Source organism: Anolis carolinensis, chromosome 1 (genome assembly GCF_035594765.1).
Source record: "Anolis carolinensis isolate JA03-04 chromosome 1, rAnoCar3.1.pri, whole genome shotgun sequence".
NCBI classification, from domain to species: domain Eukaryota; kingdom Metazoa; phylum Chordata; class Lepidosauria; order Squamata; family Dactyloidae; genus Anolis; species Anolis carolinensis.
The window spans coordinates 87,439,180-87,457,496 of NC_085841.1; the positions used below are offsets into that span (position 1 = coordinate 87,439,180).

At 39.7% G+C, this 18,317-nt stretch overlaps 2 protein-coding genes across 3 annotated transcripts in view; one reads left to right on the plus strand and one right to left on the minus strand.

The window, feature by feature from the left end:
• enpp3 (ectonucleotide pyrophosphatase/phosphodiesterase 3) overlaps positions 1–2,814 on the minus strand; it is an 88,172-nt gene extending 85,358 nt beyond the window's left edge. Inside the window, exon 1 of the mRNA XM_008122374.3 lies at positions 2,535–2,814. Within this exon, the coding sequence (XP_008120581.1) occupies positions 2,535–2,609 (75 nt within the window). The 5' untranslated portion in view covers positions 2,610–2,814. The remainder of the gene's footprint in view (positions 1–2,534) is intronic.
• A 4,704-nt stretch (positions 2,815–7,518) lies between these two features.
• med23 (mediator complex subunit 23) overlaps positions 7,519–18,317 on the plus strand; it is a 48,176-nt gene continuing 37,377 nt past the window's right edge. For both annotated transcript variants that reach the window (XM_008122350.3, XM_008122357.3), the window contains exons 1-9: positions 7,519–7,663; positions 11,068–11,099; positions 11,198–11,285; positions 12,594–12,718; positions 12,837–12,948; positions 13,756–13,854; positions 14,953–15,054; positions 15,870–15,939; positions 16,624–16,736. In XM_008122350.3, coding sequence (XP_008120557.2) covers positions 7,562–7,663; positions 11,068–11,099; positions 11,198–11,285; positions 12,594–12,718; positions 12,837–12,948; positions 13,756–13,854; positions 14,953–15,054; positions 15,870–15,939; positions 16,624–16,736 — 843 coding nt within the window. In that variant the 5' untranslated portion in view covers positions 7,519–7,561. The remainder of the gene's footprint in view (positions 7,664–11,067; positions 11,100–11,197; positions 11,286–12,593; positions 12,719–12,836; positions 12,949–13,755; positions 13,855–14,952; positions 15,055–15,869; positions 15,940–16,623; positions 16,737–18,317) is intronic.

Genomic DNA, 18,317 nt, shown 5'->3' on the forward strand with positions numbered 1-18,317 from the left:
TGGAATCAGGATTCACATGGTCAAAGCCCCTGAACCTTTTGACTAGCAGGATTTATAACATCAACTGCCACTGTTTTTGGAGTCCCATGTTCCTAAGAGTTTAACTGTAATCCCCACACTAGCTGAAGAGCAAATGGATTTTACCAACAATGTTTCCCAACAACTGACTTTGTTGTAATCCAAAGTATTTCAGTGTGGCATGGTTGTGACTAGGCAGGACTCATGGGCTTCACAATACACCTCTTCCTGATGATGATGATGATGATGATGATGATGATGATGATGATGATAACTACTTTATTTTTATACCCCACCTCCATCTCCCCGAAGGGACTCGGGATGGCTTATATGGGGCCAAGCCCAGAAAATTACAGTCAACAAAAAATAAAAACACATCAAATAAAATACAGTTATACATGTTAGACATAATAAAATAGCAATATATCAAATAACATAATTAAAACCTGAACAAAGTTCATAAAAATGAACTGGGCCAAAGTGCATGGAGTGTATATTGCAAACTAGAGAATGAAGTAAATAACCAAAGTGCTAACAGTTTAAGGGGCCTTGGATGAGGTAGATGTTAGAGTTATGTCCAGTTGAAGGAATAGAATAAAGTGCCTCGAACATGATCGTTATCACTGGGACGGGGCCTATCTTAGGGGCGAATATTCATTCTCCAAATCCAAAACTGCTCGAAATTTATTACTTTTATAAAAATTATAGATGTATGTGTTTTTAGGACAGTTCTGAGCAAATGGTTGTGCTATTGGAACTGTCATGAGAGGGAACTAAATTGTCAAAATCTGTCACTAAACTGAATCCATGTGTCCTACTGTGCATACAGTTCTGTCTGCCAGTGTCTGAGTGTCATTCCATCTCTCACTTGAAACAGCTGCTTTTTAGTTCCCAATCCTAGGGCTGGGTCTACTTGATTATGTCATTTTTATCACAAATATACTTTCAATTTCTGAACATTGTTGTGAATTGTGTCCCCCTTCCCAAAGCTCATTGTCATCACCTTCCCTCCTCACTACTGATAGCAGGATGATGTTTTCAGGGAAGATCCTCATTCCCTATCAATACAATTTGAACATCAGCACAATAAACAGTGCAGTTGAATCTGGGTCAGGATGCAGGCATGTAGCCGGGGGGGGGGGGGGGGGGGGGTTGAGGGGCTTCAGCCCCTCCCCCCAAAAAATTCTCAGAGCAGTCTGCGAGAAGGCCTATCATTTATTATTTAAACTGTTATGTTTATTCATATCACCATGCTCAATATATCCCATATGCAAGGGGGTATTGGGATAACAATACAAAAGGTTTGCTAGGATAGATCCTCTCCCACCCAGACTCCCCCCAAGCAAAATCCCAGCACCCCCCAAATCAAAATCCTGGCTACGGGCCTGTCAGGATGTACCAATAATGCTTTGGCATTACATGAATTAGCCTCAGATGCGCATGCTCCCTTTTGTCCTCATATGTTCTGTTTCGTTTTTTTTTTTTAATCCAGGCTAGAACACCATGATTTGCACCTGTCTTCTTGATCAAGATAGCAAACAGGCATAAAATAGTGGTTTACAAATATGGTTTTGGGGGGTAAATGTAAACTCTTGGTTGCCATTTAGTATCTAATAAACTATGGTTTTGCCATGTAGGAAATAACATAACACAGCAAGGGGAAGGTGATCAAACTTGCAGTTCATACTTGCAGTACTAAACTGATAGGGCACTTTTAAAAAATTCTCTACTCTAGCAGTTCTATTTATTTATTTGTGATATTTGTATCCCTCCTTTCTCTACCCTGAAGGGGACTCAAGGTGGCTTTACATAGAAGGCAGCTATTCGATGCCTTGACAACAATACAACATTAAAAGACATTTAAAAATCATAAAATTCAAGTAAAACAATTAAAACATTTAAAATCACAGTCATAATTAGTTTCCAAACCTAGTCCTTTGGGTGTTTTGGATTTCAGTTCCCAGAAGCCCCAGTCAGTTCAGCCAGTAGTCTGGAAGTCTGGTGTCTGAAGTCCAAAACATCTGGGGGGGGGGGGAATCACTGTCCTAGCCATTGATTCCTACATGCCGCCTATGTCAGTCTGGAAGCATTTAGAAGATAGTTATCCATTATCAGAACACAGCAAGATCTAAATGAATTAAATAACAGCCTTGAGTACTGCTTTTAGCTGAAACATAGAATATGCATTTCATTAAAAAAAACAACCGTAGCAAACGTATGCTTCAAAGAGCCAAAAAGGAATACATGCTGAACTGCCTACACTAAAAGACAGGGATTAAAATCCGCAGCTTTCTTCAACTTTGAAAATTCCAGTATTTGTTATTCAGCAGACTGTAAGCTGATGACAATAATAGCCGTTGCACAGTGAAAACTGCTGCTTTGTCATGCTCTCCTACCTTCAAAACCTGCCAGGAAATTTCCAGATGATCAAATGTCAACTGGAACATAAAGAAGAGCTGAGCAGATAAATGAAACAATGTTAGCATTCAAAGTCAAACAGTAAGAACAATACTTACAGCACAAAGTATCTTGTATTTCTTCAGGGTATTCCTCTTAGCCCCGTCTTCTGCTTGCAGGCTCATATGCTCCATCTGGCTGTTTCCCCTCACCTTTGTCTCACTAATAGAATACAATCCAGTTTCTCTGGCTACACTTTACTTTCTTATTCTTTTTGGTTTTTGCCCTTTCGACTCCTCTTTAGCACAGCACAAACTGAGTGACTATCATTCTTAATCCTTGCTTATATATGAGAGCATAGTCCTTGATGACTGCACATGAGGAAATGATAAAACATTTCAGTCAACAAGTTCAAAGGGTGGGAAGCCTTTTTGAGCATGCTTTCCAAAACCATTTTGTGGAAGTTTTTTTAAGGGAAATTCAAGGGGGAGGGGGGTCAGAAAATTGGAATGTTCTTTGGTGGCAAAACACACGCCACTCGTGAATAATGCTAAAAGTATGTTGTGCAATTTAAGTAAGCACAACTAGAAATGAGTTATATGTTCAGGATTATATTTTAAAACAAACATCCCCCACTCCACTTTGCTTATGAATGTTAAATTATGCTTAATATAATTCTTCCAATACAAGAGAGATGGGCAAATTTTACTAGAGACAACATGAAGTCTATCTAAAAACTATCCAAAGCATGTAAAACTCTGGGGTTTGCCCTTTGTCTGGGTGGTATTCACTAGCCCTTGATTGCTTGCTGCCTGGAGGCCTCTAGAAAATAAACACTTCAAAGGGAACAAAGGCTTGGCTGCTTCCAGGCAGATGCACTCATTATTGACTATGCAATCTTCTTAGTTAGTCACATGCTAATGGATGGACACTGAGAACTGGGAAGCCCTGGCCCTTGAGTGCTCTAACTGGAGGTCAGCTGTGACCAGCAGTGTGTTGGAATTCAAAGAGGCACGAACGGAGGGTGAAAGGGAGAAATGTGCCAAGAGGAAGGCGCATCAAGCCAACCCTGACTGGAACCGCCTTCCATCTGGAATCTGATGCCCTCACTGTGGAAGAACGTGCGGGTCAAGAATAGGACTCCACAGTCACCTACGTACACACTGCCAAGACACTACACTTGGAGGACCATCATACTCGGATAATGAGGGATTGCCTAAGTAAATAAGTAAGGATGGATTCCACTCAAACACTTGCAAATCAAGCTTGCTAGTTGCACGCTTCACACGTAGTTAATAGACATTGGTTCTTTCTTCCACCCTGGACATTCCACAGGTATATACTCCACTTGCTTTACCACCATCAGATCCTCTGAAGGTGTCATCCACAGATGCAGGCAAAATGTTAGGAAAAATGCTGCTAGAACATGGCCATACAGCCTGGAAACCATACAACACCCAGTGATTCTGGCTGTGAAAGCCTTCAACAATACAAGTAAAACTCATTTAATGCAAAAGAAGAACATATCCTATTAATAATGGAAGCAATATAGAAACAGAACAGAATGTAACTTTACTTAAAGATATTGGAGGAGCAACTTGGAAGATGGCAGTTTCTTATAAGAAGATCAGTGTGTTTGGGACTGTCCCACAGCTGGGAGCCACCACCCAGAAAGCCCTCTCTCTCTGTGTATATGTAACACCTCTGTAACTCTAGAACCCATATCCAAATATCCAAAAAAATCCAAAAACTAAACCTTGATTTTGCCACACACCAAGCACTATGCTGATATGTAGGCATACTCTGTTGTATCCTCCTTCCATTTCACAGCACCATTTTACTGTGCCACTGTATACAAGGGGACTTGAGCATCCATGGATTTTGGTATCCACAGGGGTGCCCAGCAGACACCAAGACCCCACTATAGATTGCAGTGGTCTAGTTAGAAGGATGATGCAAAGAGCAGTATGATTACTTGTAGGCTTCAGTGAACCATGCAGAATTTTACTTCTGAATAATCATTTGCTGAATTTTGCTGTGTGCCATCCTGTGGCAATGGTAAAACCAGTGGTGCAAAGCCACATTTTGCCTTGGTGGATGACTGATATGTACCTCTTCATTTGTGCCAACAGTTCTAATGTGTCCATGGAAATAGACAGGCAGGAATAGATAGTTTCACTGCTCACTTCAGTGGTTTGTTCATCAGAATGATGTTAACAAGAGAGAAATGTGTACTAACACTGGCTTCCAGTGTGTTTCACTTCATTTCACAAGAGCTGCTGCTGTGACTTATCCAAGCTTACAATACAAAGTGTTTCTTTGTAGTAATTTGTAGGCCACTGATTTCTATCAAGTAAGGACTAAGTCATAAAAATAACTGGACAGCCCACGATATATCTGATAATGTATGTAATAGCATGCTTGTGCTCCACAGAACTACCTGCAGCCTGCCACATAAAGCAGCCACCAAGGGCTTGAGAACATATATACATATGTATACATGTATGTTGTGTGCATATGTAAATGTGCCTACAAGTTGCATGTCCACCTCTTGTTGACCCCATTCAATTCATAGAGTTTAGTCAGGGAAGGAGTGCTCAGGTGATTCGCCTCCCTCTGAAATTCCCTACCAGTCTCCCATATAGGTACTAACCAGGCCTGATCCTGTTTAGCTTCCCTCATATGATGGAATCTGGTGCATTCAGGGTATTTTGTCAAAACAAGAGAACTGTCAAATGCATAGCAGCTCAGAACACCTAGCTAACAAGCAATGGCCAAATTGGTACCTCACATGTGTTGTACAGACTGTAGTACTAAATCAAGGTTGGGTAATTGTTTCAAAGCAAAGTTCTGCCTTGGGACACTCCAGAAGTCACGTGGACTCTAAAGATCCTCCAGTAAAAAGTAACAGTCATCTTGATCTTTATTTACATCCTACCTGGGATTCAAAGCCATTTACATATTTAAAAGACACCAACTGAAGAAGTCAGCACTAAAAGAGAATCAAGATATTCATCATATTAAAGCCTACACATCTCAATGTTGTTGTTTTTTTAAAAAAATTAAGCAGTGCAATTTTAAATTCTACATCCCTTTCCTTAAAAATGTCAAATTCTAAAAGTATGCCTGAATACACACAGAGAACCTGCAACCTATTGGAAAAGGTGAATTGCCATAACTCCTGGGTATATTTGTTTATTTATTTATTGTATCAGAAGCAAATTGAGGGTACAGTTATAATGTATTTAAAAGCACAAACGAAGTTAAACACTTGGCATTATGCTAAATGTCCTTTGACCAGAAGCTGGCCACTTGGAATGCCTCTGGTGTCGCTGTAAGAAGGTCCTCCATTATGTATGTGGCAGGGCTCAGACTCCATTGTAATAGGTGATCTCTGCGCTCACATGTCATGGACTCCACTTTGTAGCCCCATTTCTTATGGTTGGCTCTACATCTCATGGTGCCAGAGCACAGCCTGGTCAGCGCCTTCCAGGTTGCCCAGTCTTCTGTGTGCCCAGGAGGGAGTCTCTCATCTGGTATCAGCCACTGATGGAGGTTCTGGGTTTTAACCTGCCACTTTTGGGCTCTTGCTTGCTGAGGTATTCCTATGAGTATCTCTGTAGATCATAGGAAGCTTTTTCTTGATTTAAGGCACTGACTTGCTGGCTGATATTCAAACAGGGGATGGGCTGGAGATGTCACTGTCTTGGTCCTTTCATTACAGGCTGCTACTTCCCAACATATGACAGGTGGTGCAATACCAGCTAAACAGTATAATTTCTCCAGCGATGTTGGGCATAGGCGTTCTGTGATAATGCGGCATGTCTCATTAAGAGCCACATCCAGTGTTTTAACGTGGTGAGATGTATTCCACACTGGGCATGCGTATTCAGCAGCAGAGTAGCAAAGTGCAAGGGCAGATGTCTTCACTGTGTCTGGTTGTGATCCCCAGGATGTGCCATTCAGCTTTTGTACGGTGTACTTAAGGTGAAAAGCACATGTCTGTGTTTTAGGTGGATTAGGAAATAGCTGGATTTCCCTGTATTAGGCAGTAAGATCACCTAAAGCTTTAGAGAGCTTCTGTTCAACCATTTCAAAACTCCCTGCTTTGGTGGTGATGGCATGATCGTCAGCATAGATGAAACTCTCTGTCCCTTCTGGAAGTAGGTGACCATTTGTGTCCGAACAAGGGATGGGCCGGAGATGTCACTGCCTTGGTCCTTTCACTACAGGCTGCTACTTCCCGACGGATGTCAGGTGGCGCAATACCAGCTAAACAGTATAATTTCTCCAGCGATGTTGGGTGTAGGCATCCTGTGACAATGCGGCATGCCTCCTAAAGAACCACATCCACTGTTTTGGTGACATATTTGGTGAGATTTCCTGCTTCTTAGCGGGGGGTTGGACTGGATGGCCCATGAGGTCTCTTCCAACTCTACTATTCTATGATTCGATATTTGTTGACGTTAAGAAAGATGGCTACCTGGAGCGCCTGGCTTGACCATTGGTCTCCATTCAACTCTGGAGGCATTCTCTGTGCCTCAAAGGCAAACCCTCTCTGAACAAGTCTTGCGAAGAAAACCACTTAGGGTCCCCATATGTCTGAGTACACATATGGAAGATGAGACTGCAACCCCATGCACTTTTAACTATAGATGCATCTACTACATCAGGCACAGGGAAACTTGGGCCCTGCCTCCAGTTGTTTTGGACTTCAACTCCCACCATTCCTAACAGCCTCCGGCCCTTTCCTTTTCCCCCTCGGCCGCTTAAGCGGCCGAGGGGGAAAAGGAAGGGGCCTGAGGCTGTTAGGAATGGTGGGAGTTGAAGTCCAAAACACCTGGAGGCAAGGCCCAAGTTTGCTCATGCCTGCACTACACTGTGGTATGAATGCAGTCCAATATCACTTAAGCTGCCAAGGCCCAATGCGATGCAATCCCGGGAGCTTCACTTCTATTGAGCCTGCCCTGCCAAAGAGTGCGGGTGCCTCTCCACCAAAGTCTGGCTCCCAATAGTCAGTGAGTTCACGTGAGGCCAAGCCTCGTTCACACATTCAACGCAGCACAGAGACTTGCGTTATCCCATTCCTCCTGCAGGGGTCGCTGCCGCACTCCCGCCGCCGCCGCCTCTTTCTAAGGAGACCCGGATGCGGAAAGGGCTCCCGTCAGCGAGGGGCGGGGTGCCTGTGCCGCTCATCATGGCGGTCCCGATGGAGACCCAGCTGCAGAGCATCTTCGAGGAAGTCGTGGTGAGCGCCACCTTCGCCTTTCTTCGGGGAGGGAAGTTAAATCGCCGGGGGAGGAATCATGAGTTGTTGCCTTCCTGATGATGTTGGGCTGCAGCTTACCATCGGCCTGGTTTCCATCATCCAAAGCGATGGGAGTTGTAGTCCAGTAGCAGCAGAAAGGAATCCTATTACACAGCCAAGGTGTCACTCTATCAGCCATTCATGCGGAGAGAGAGTTTCAGATTGTGTTGTCGGAAGGCTTTCATGGCCGGAATCACTGGGTTGCTGTGAGTTTTCCGGCCATGTTCCAGAAGCATTCTCTCCTGACGTTTCGCCCCCATCTATGGCAGGTTTCCTCAGAGGTTGTAAGTTATATTGGAAACTAGGTCAGATAGGTTTTTATATCTATGGAAGGTCCAGGGTGGGAGAAACAACTCTTTTCTGTTTGAGGAAAGTGTGAATTCACCTATTGGCCACCTTGATTAGCATTGAATAGCCTTGCAGCTTCCAAGCCTGACTGATTCTTGCCTGAGAGAATCCTTTGTTTGGAGGTGATTATTTCATGCTTGGAATTACCCTGTTTTCAGAGTGTTCTTTATTTGCTGTCCTGATTTTAGAGTGTTTTAATACTAGTAGCCAGAAGTTGTTCATTTTCATGGTTTCCTTCTTTCTGTTAAAATTGTCCACATGCTTCAGGATTTCAATGGCTTCTCTGTTAGTCTGACATAGTAGTCCCAGATTATCTGGCAGTGGGAACTCATATAATCCAGTTTAAAGCAGAAAACCTGGGATCAGATCCTGGAATATAAGATCTGTCTGGATGGGCCCTAAGAGTCTTGTCCTCCACAGATTTGTCTAATCTTATTACTCCTAATGTTGTGGCCTCCCCCTAGTCTTTTGTGGACCAATCCTGTAGGATACCCAGATAACAGTTTCCTTTTGTTTGGCCTGAATCTCCCACCATTCAACTTCATTTGATTAACTCAGACTCTAATATTCATTGAAAAGAAGTAAAACCTTTCTCTCTGCTTCATCTGTATCAGGCTGGGTCTACACTTTCAGGTGTTTTTGGAAACACCTGAAAACATGGCTTTTTACACATGCTTTTGACCATGTTTAGGGATTGTGCTCACTATATTTGATGACTTAATGAGTGGTCACTGATGCACTTTAAGATGACAGATATTGTATATAGCTATTTTATAGCTTATCAAGTTTTCAGTACTTGTAAATGATAGGGGTTTAATGCTGTATAAGAGGGTTATTTTTATTGTTATTAATTTTACCTCTCTGTAATCTATTATATTTGTATTATGTTGCATTATTGAGTGTGTCCTATGAGCCACCCCAAGTCCCTCTGGGGAGATGGTGGCATGATCCAAATAAAGTATTATTATTATTATATTCCGTATTATCTCATTTTAGCTGGTTTATATGAGTCTAGGGGCCGTGGTGGTACAGCAGATTTAACTGCTGAGCTGCGGAACTTGCTGGCCGAAGGTTAGTGTTTCGAATCCGCAGATCAGTATGAGCTCCCATCATTACCCTCAACTTCTGCTAACCTAGAAATTCGAAAACATTCAGATGTGGGTAGATCAATAGGTACTGCTCTGGCAAGAAGGTAACAGCGCTCCCTGCAGTCATGCTAGCCACATGACCTAAGCTCTTCAACTTAGAAATAGAAATGAGCAAGTGATTCCTGAAAATATTAAATATGATGGAATAATGTTAATGAAACATTTGGTTATAAAAAAGACATTTATAGGGTATGTAAATGCAGAAAGAGCGACCACAACTGTTATTGTCACTACTAGTCATTCCCATCAACAAACGCAAAAGAATACACAATCCCATCATATACAGTTTTCAATGTTTGCAGTGCACTCCTCCCCCCCTTCCCCCGATTCTGCTATCATAGGTTAAACACTTTGTGTGAGGAGAGTGTGAAATAAAGCACACACATTTTCTTACTCATGCATTAATGGCACTCATCCCCTGTGTTTACTCTTCTGAGTTCAGATCATGTGGAACAGAATCCTCAAACTTTTTAAAGCAGAGGACCGGTTCACAATCCTTCAGGCTGTTGAGGGGCCAAATTATTATTTGAAAATAAATATGAACAAATTCCTATGCACAGTGCACATGTCTTATTTGTAGTGCAAAATACCCCACAACAATGAAAGAACAATACAATATTTAAAAATAAAAACAATTTTAACCAACATAAACTTATCAGGATTTCAATGGGAAGCGTGGGCCTGCTTCTGGCTAATGAGATAGTCAAGTTAATTAGGATTGTTGTGTGCCTTCAAGTCATTTCAGACTTTGGGTGAACCTAAGTCAAAAACTGAGGGTGGGGGCCAGATGAATGACTTTGTGTTTATATATTGGCCGATTGTCCTTGCTTGGCTCTCTTGTCCACAGAAGTGGCTAGAGAAATCCATAACAAACAAGGAAGCAAAAAGTATTATGTCCAAACAGCAAATACTGATTTAACTTCCCCAAACAACATGGACTACAAAGCCAACTGCAAACCGAGGCTCCAGATTCTTTGTCAAAGGATCTTTTGAAATTAAAAAGTGAAAGATTTCTACGATCTGAAGAGAAACTTCTTTTTGACCATCCAGTTTACATTTACAGTACATTCACTTCTCCATGACAGCAGACTAAATTTACTAGTTAATAGACTTCTGAATATATCAGATTGCAAAGCTACAAACTTCAGCTGTCAACCACTAAGGGTGTATCTACACCGTAGAATGAATACAGTTTGACACCACTTTTTATGGCTCAATGCTATGGAATCATGGGAGTTGTAGTGTTATAAGGTCTTTAGCCTTCTCTGCCACAGACACTAAGCCATGGCAATTAAATTCACACCATTCATTGTACAGTGTAGATACAGCCTAAGACTGAGAGTTAGACTACTAGTACTACTAATGGGTATTAATGCAGGTTGCTGTTGTGCATTTCATTAGTAATGTTTCAAGATGTCCAGGGCAACCATTACCATCATTACCATCTTTATATACAGTTGGCATTTTTATAGCATTTTACGTGTGCATGATTTTTAATTTTCATCCACTTTGGGTCCCGCTTTTGGCTGGAAAGGAGTTTGTTTATATATCAGAGGAAGGAATTGGCAAAACCATCTCTGAGTGTTTCATTCCTAGGAAAATCCTGTGGAATTCATGGGGTCACCATAGGTCGACAGGTGACTTGAAGGCATATAAACACATGTTTCTATGTTAAACTTTGTTATTGAGTCTTTCAGTGATCTTGTAAGTCATTTTCATCTTCAGAATTATGCTTTGATTTCCTGGACAACTTTGCTTTCCAATTAGAGTGACAGAACATAAGAATGCTAGTGTGCTCTTATCAGTAAAATCATATCATTTTTGTTTATTAATTTTTTTCCTGTGTAGAAAACAGAGGTAATAGAAGAGGCTTTTCCTGGGTAAGTATAGTACTGCTATTTTCTTGTATAGTTGTAAATATTCAGTTGTATTTTCTAGTTGTATGTTTTACAAATAATAGTGGCTTTATTTGCAATAGCATGTTTATGGACACACCTGAAGATGAGAGAACCAAATTAATCAGTTGTTTGGGAGCCTTTCGACAGTTCTGGAGCAATCTTTCCCAAGTAAGTATAGCCAAGGATGTTTTTCAAAGCACCCAAAAATCATAGCCCAGAGCACTTTATAATCTGACAATATAAATCATTTTCTCACAGTATCTAGTGTAGGTTTCTTGTAGGTACAGTAGAGTCTCACTTATCCAAGCTAAACGGGCCAGCAGAAGCTTGGATAAGCGAATATCTTGGATAATAAGGAGGGATTAAGGAAAAGCCTATTAAACATCAAATTAGGTTATGATTTTACAAATTAAGCACCAAAACTTCATGTTATACAACAAATTTGACAGAAAAGTTGTTCAATGCGCAGTAATGTTATGTTGTAATTACTGTATTTACGAATTTAGCACCAAAATATCACGATATATTGAAAACATTGACTACAAAAATGGCTTGGATTATCCAGAGGCTTGGATAAGTGAGGCTTGGATTAGTGAGACTCTACTGTATTTATAAAAGTCTCTGGCAGATATAGAACACCTTATTATGAGGGATCTGATAAAGTTTTTGCTATTAAAATAATTAGCAAATGGTTAGCCTGAGCTGTTCCTCTTTTAAAATGCAGCCATGAGTTCTTTGAATTTTCTCTTGCCTTCTTTTTTCTCCTTTATAAGCTGCTGTTCTTAGCTGCTTCTTGCACATAGGGTCTCAACAATGTCTACCATTACCTTGGGGACCCGGCGATGCCTGGTTTATTTGAAAAAGGCATTATTTGTATTTGAATGTTAGGTATTCTCAATTTAGAGTGGGTGAACTACAATTCCCAGAATCGTGGTTCAATCCTCCCCAAACCCTGCCAGTATTCAAAGTTGGCCATTTTGGGATGCCTTCCTATGGTGCAAGGACAGGAGGCGGGGTCATGCAAATTCCCCAGCAATGGATTTAGATTAGATTAGATTTAGATTAGATTTAGTTTAGATTTAGATTAGATTTAGATTAGGTTTAAATTAGGTTTAAATTAGATTTAAATTAGATTTAGATTAGATTTAGATTAGATAGATTAGATTGTATCACCTTTCACAAAACCCAATGGCAACCCAATAGATTTTAATGACTACATAGCAATGGCTATGTACCTGTTCTGTTTTCTGCCATCTTTGTTGCTTGGTCAGATTCATAGTAGTTGACTGTACTGAACTCTATTACTGTACTTCCAATAGTTGCATCAACTGAGTACTTACCTCATATTACAAAAATTAGAGAATATTGAATATACTTGAGTCTGAGATTTTATCAGTTTTATCATTTTGTCAATAATCTTTAGCATTTAATGACATGAAGAAAGTGCTGAATTTTTGATAAACTTTTCTTTCACAGGAATCTCATGAACAGTGCATCCAGTGGATTGTAAGGTTCATACATAGCCAGCATAGCCCTAAAAGAATTTCTTTTCTGTATGACTGTCTAGCCATGGCAGTGGAGACTGGGCTTCTGCCACCCAGGTATGTCTTTTATTCCAGTTGCTGGAGTACTGTAGTAGACAGCTGATTATAATGGATCAGCTATTTCAAGGTTGTCCTTAGAAAATGCCTCACTCAGTTTTGTTTCTAATTTCTTTAGGATGGTCTGTGAGTCCCTGCTGAATTCTGACAACCTTGAATGGGAAAGAACACAGCTATGGTCTTTAACATTTAAACTGGTCCAGAAAATAATTGGTGGTGTAGACTACAAGGTAATGCTCTTAAAAATCTCAGCCTTGCAATATTTTTGTGTTTTATCCTGCCTGCTAGCAGATTTTAAGGCAACCTCTGTTTAGTTTTCATTTCTTTGTAAAAAGTAAACGGCTGATTTACCCAGTAGCTTAAGAAATGTTTTTGTATCTTGGTCTTATTTCAGAATTGTATAATGTAGAATTTCATGAATGACATATTGTAGTAGCATGATTGATATATAGAGAAATTAATTTGTTTAAGGTTACCTGTGGATTTCATGAACTGAATGCATGTTTTACTCTGCAGATTCCGGTTCGCAGTATTATAGTTAGTAGATGACTCAAATATACTTCTGGAAGTAGACTTGTTGTCATGTCTCTATTCCTATAATAGTTGCATGATATCAAAAATGTTGGGTATGGAGTAGACCTTTTCATCACCATCTTAATGGAGATAGAAGCTGCACTCTAGTCTTTGGTGTGCTGCATTTCATACACATCCCATTTGTTGAACCAGATGCTGAATGGGATAGACAACTGATAGGATTCTCATGTGCAAAGTTCTGAACCCAGTCCAGAGGAGATCATTGCATAGACACCTGTACATAGTTCTCCCAAGCAGGACCTGGGAAACAAATAATACTTCTAATAATAATTTAGAGGAACGGGGAGAGCTGCTAAGTCATTGGGTGATTTATCATATGTGGTATTTATAGTGTTAAAATACAATTCAAAATACAGACTTAGTGAAAATATTTACATGTATATTTTAATCTTAATGTACAATTTTTAAAACGTTTCTCTGTGATTTTTTCTGAATGTTTGTAGGGTGTGCGAGACCTTTTGAAAGGTATATTAGAGAAAATCCTAACTATTCCTAACACTGTCAGCTCTGCTGTTGTACAGCAGCTTCTAGCAGCAAGAGAGGTAAGCTTCTAAAGTGATAGCAAAATAGATTAAGTTAGACACATCTGCATGTTCTTAGTCTAATGATGTTTGAGAGGAGCTTTTGAAGTTTATATTTTAGATTTATCTCCAAAAGGCAGCTGAGAAAGTTAAGTTTATCTGGCACAATCCAAAATCCATACATGTCTACCCCTGAATTTGTCTCCTGGTGCTAATGAAAGTACCTGTTTGTAACATGTAAAATGTAATATTTTATGCTTCTATAGCACTTCTCCTATGTAAAATGTTCCTAAAGGCTCATTGACACACTTACCTAAAATACCCTGCGCTTAAAAAAATCCAGCATTTCAGCGGATGAAAATATTTAATTTGACTTTCCTGTCAATTCATTATGCAGCTGGTCAGAACATTCTTTCTTCAGTCTAAAAAGCTGTCATTGTTTCTGCTGTGCCATTTTAGCATTCTAGATTACAAGACTCTTATCAACAGAATCTTCAAATTGAAACTAGTTGACTGAAGCATTGTAGTCAAATTACCTAATTTCACCTTTGTTTGCAGTGCAAGATATCACTTGCATCCTTTCCATCTTTTTTCTAGTTACAAACTCATGTGCTTAGTACACATACCTTAAAGCCAAATTGAATTAACAAATAATAGAGTAAAGCTATTAAGGAAAGCACAGGATTTCCAGCAATACAGAAGGGGGGGACGAGGACCAAGACTGGCATCTCCTACACTCCACACCTTACAAAACAGTCAGGTTACCAGTATATTTGCTCAAGACCCAAGTATGACAAAGAACTATTCAGTGTAGAATAAAAAATTTAAATCATGAATAAATTGAGAGAGATATCCTAGAACAGTGGTTCTCAACCTGCAGGTCCTCAGATGTTTTTGCCTTTAACTCCTAAAAGTCCTAACAGCTGATAAACTGGCTGGGATTTCTGGGAGTTGTAGGCCAAAACACCTGGGGACCCATAGGTTGAGAACCACTGTCCTAGAAGAAGATATAGAAGGCTGGCTGGAGTTCCAAATAAGACCTTTCTATATGCTAGAAATTCTGTCTGAAGTTTTTATTTTTAAACACTCCTTTTTGTTTTTGTTTTGTTTCTTGCTTAGGTTGTCGCCTATATTTTAGAAAGAAATGCATGTTTATTGCCTGCATATTTTGCAGTTACAGAGATACGAAAGTTGTATCCTGAAGGAAAACTTCCACATTGGGTAAGATTTGAATATAAAACAATAAAAGGTAGTGCTTTTTTAAAAAAAGAAATGGACGGCAAAGTAGAGTCTTCAAGAGCAGAAGAATACGAGAAAATAGTCTGTAACATGCCTTTAACCTTCTAATGTGTAAGTATGCTTTTTATGAACTTGGAGCTTACAAGCATTCACTTAATGTTAATTGGAGGCTGTGTTGGTTACTTTTAACATGAGACTCTCCACACAAATGGTTTTATGAAACTCACACTGGTCAAAGCAGCTGTATAATTTAAGTATAGAGTAACTCCTGTATTTGCAGAACTGGTATCTGTGGCTTCTTTTATCTACATCCAACAAAATATATCCTTTCAAGGCATGTTCTAGATATACCAATGCCACTCTAGTATTCTTGGGCCAGAATTCCTTCATTTCAGTAGATTCACTATTGTCCTCAGTTTTGTGTATCTACACAAAGTCTAGGAAGGTATCCCTCATGTATACAGGGAATGTATTGTTCCTTTCCTTTAGGAGACAAACTAGCTCTTTTTATTACCCAGAGAAAGTTATATTTCATATCTGAACAGACTCTTACAGCTGAAACTATAGCTAAAATATCTTTGTTAATTTTTGAAAGGAATGAGAATATTCTTACTATGAGAACATGACCTACAGTAATTGTATTCACTTGCCCATCAAGGCCAGTTTCCAGCTGCTAGGTCATTTCCATTGCAGGTGCTGGAAAATCAAATACAAGGTTTTTAATTCTCAACTGATTATATTTGAATTTGTTTGATGAGTGAATTTTATTCAACTGATTTTTTTTATTTTATTTAAAGTTGTTGGGCAACCTAGTATCAGATTTTGTGGATTCATTCAGGCCTACAGCAAGAATAAATTCCATTTGTGGTAAGTTTTCCAATAAGGCATATGTTCATGTAATGTATTTGGGAGCTATCATGGTGTAGGGATTTGAATATCAGAATCAGACACTGGAAGCCAGGCTTCAAATCTCCATTCAGCCATGGAAACCCAGTCTGTGATCTTGAGCAAGCCACACTATTCAGCCTCAAAGGAAGGCAGAAGCAACTTCCCTCTGAACAAATCTCTCCAAGATAAGTTTACCTTAGAGTCACTATAGGTCAGAAATGCCTAAAGGCACACAACAACAAAATATAATGTAAACCTGGTAGGAGTAGCTCAAGGAATAAATGCATATAATTTAGGTAACTACAAAATTGGCTTAAAAACTGAAATTTGGTGTATATTTAATTTATGACATCTTGCTTATAAAGGCCTATATCCAATTACGTCTCAGTTGGAATAAACCCATTAAATCATTACATTCCACGAGTTTTACTTACTAAATTTATATTGATTCGGTTAGGACTAAATTGAATTTAGGCCTTCGACATTTGGCCATTTGACAGTCAAGCCCATCAGTAATGGCTACAGAATACTACTTTTTTACTAATCCACATGTGAAGTTGTGTATGTTTATGAAAATATCACTCGTATCTTAGGGCTTTTAATTCTTTAGGGAGTAATGTACTTTGTGAATTGTTTTTTCTCTTTGGTTTCTAACACCTGTAGGTCGGTGTAGTCTTCTTCCTGTAGTAAATAACTCTGGTGCTATTTGCAATTCATGGAAGCTGGATCCCACAACTCTTCGCTTCCCACTGAAAGGCCTTTTGCCATATGATAAGGTAGATGTGCATGTGACAGTTGACTGGTAAATATGGTTACTTCCTAGACTGTAAGCTGTTCTCCATCTCCTTCAGCTACTTCCAGAAGTTCCTTGTGCAGCATGATAATCCTTAACATTGTATTTGTAGCTAGTAAACATTTCAATAAAGCTTGACAGAAAGGGGAATCTTCTGAAGGCAAATGTATTTAGAGTAGACAGTGCTTTAAAAGAAATTACCTTCTCAAAATGATTTATCTTTTGTAATTAGAAAGAAACAGTAGCTTCTTCTGCATTCTGAATTTTAAATAGACTTCATGCCTTGTAATGTTTAAGGGCTTTTTTGAGAAAATAGTAAGTTACATCCCTTTCAAACGTTGATAGCTGTGGATTGTTTAAAGGGATGCAGTATTTATATTTCTAACCTGGAGTGAAAGGTTTATAGGACAAGTTGGCTGTTCTGACTTCAATACCTCAACATTCGCTATGTTTGTCAGTCTGAAAATGTATGGATCCTTTGTGCACTGTCTTCATGGCCGAGGTGAGGATCCAGCCACTTTAGATGCAGCCAGTTACTTTTACTGCATGCCAATGAAGCATCACATGTATAGCATTTTATGCTGAAAAGTGAAAAAAAAATGACTCTGGTTGCATGACATGAAAAACCAGGGAACCCTGGCTTGACCGTTAAGAGCAGCATGCTTGTCAAGCCGCCCAACCATCCCCCCTTCATGTTATAGGCTATGAAACATAACTGTATAATTTTGCACTTCATGGTTTTAGTAAGCTTAAATAAATTTGCTGGTGTTGGTGTGGGCATGGATGGTGCGATCTCAATGAAGATCACACTCAGATCTTTTTCTGTATCAATAAAACTAAAGAATGTATTCATGTTTTGGCCCTCTGGTTTATTGAGAGATAAACCAATGTGGTGTAGTGGCTTGAACATTGGACTATGACTCTGGAGATCAGGATTCAGTTCGCCATTTGGACATAGAAGCCATCTGGGTGACCTTGGCCAAGTTACTTTCAGCTCCAGAAAGCACTATGATAGGGTTCCCTTAGGATCGCCATAAGTAGGAAGTGACTTGAAGGCAAACAACAAAGCAGAAAGCTATCTGGTATCATCTGCCCACCTGCATTAGAACAACATACTGAGCAAATCATGGAGCAAAGCAGTTTACACTGCTTACATGCTCTTGGTATTCCTTGGGAGCCATAGGCTGTCAAGATTTCTAGAGTTCTTGGGCTTAATCATGTCCTGCATCCCAGGCCATGGTGAATACAATGTGAGATACAGATCTTGCATTGTATAGTAGTGACGAGTTTAAGGATATATGAGGTAATAGGTGTTGTGTAATTTCAAAAACAAAAAAGCATGTTTAAATAAAAGCACAACCAGCAATAGCAGCAGTTTAGCACATCTGAAGCTTCTTGAGCATAGCAGTAGCACAAATGAGCTTCAGCAATACAGGAGCAGAGTCAAGCTTTAAGTTATAAAACACTTTATTGAAATAACTACTTTCAGGACCTAACTATTTAACTCTGCAGACATCCTGTCGCTCTCCATGCTCACAGGAGAAGAAACTGGAGGATTCAGGGG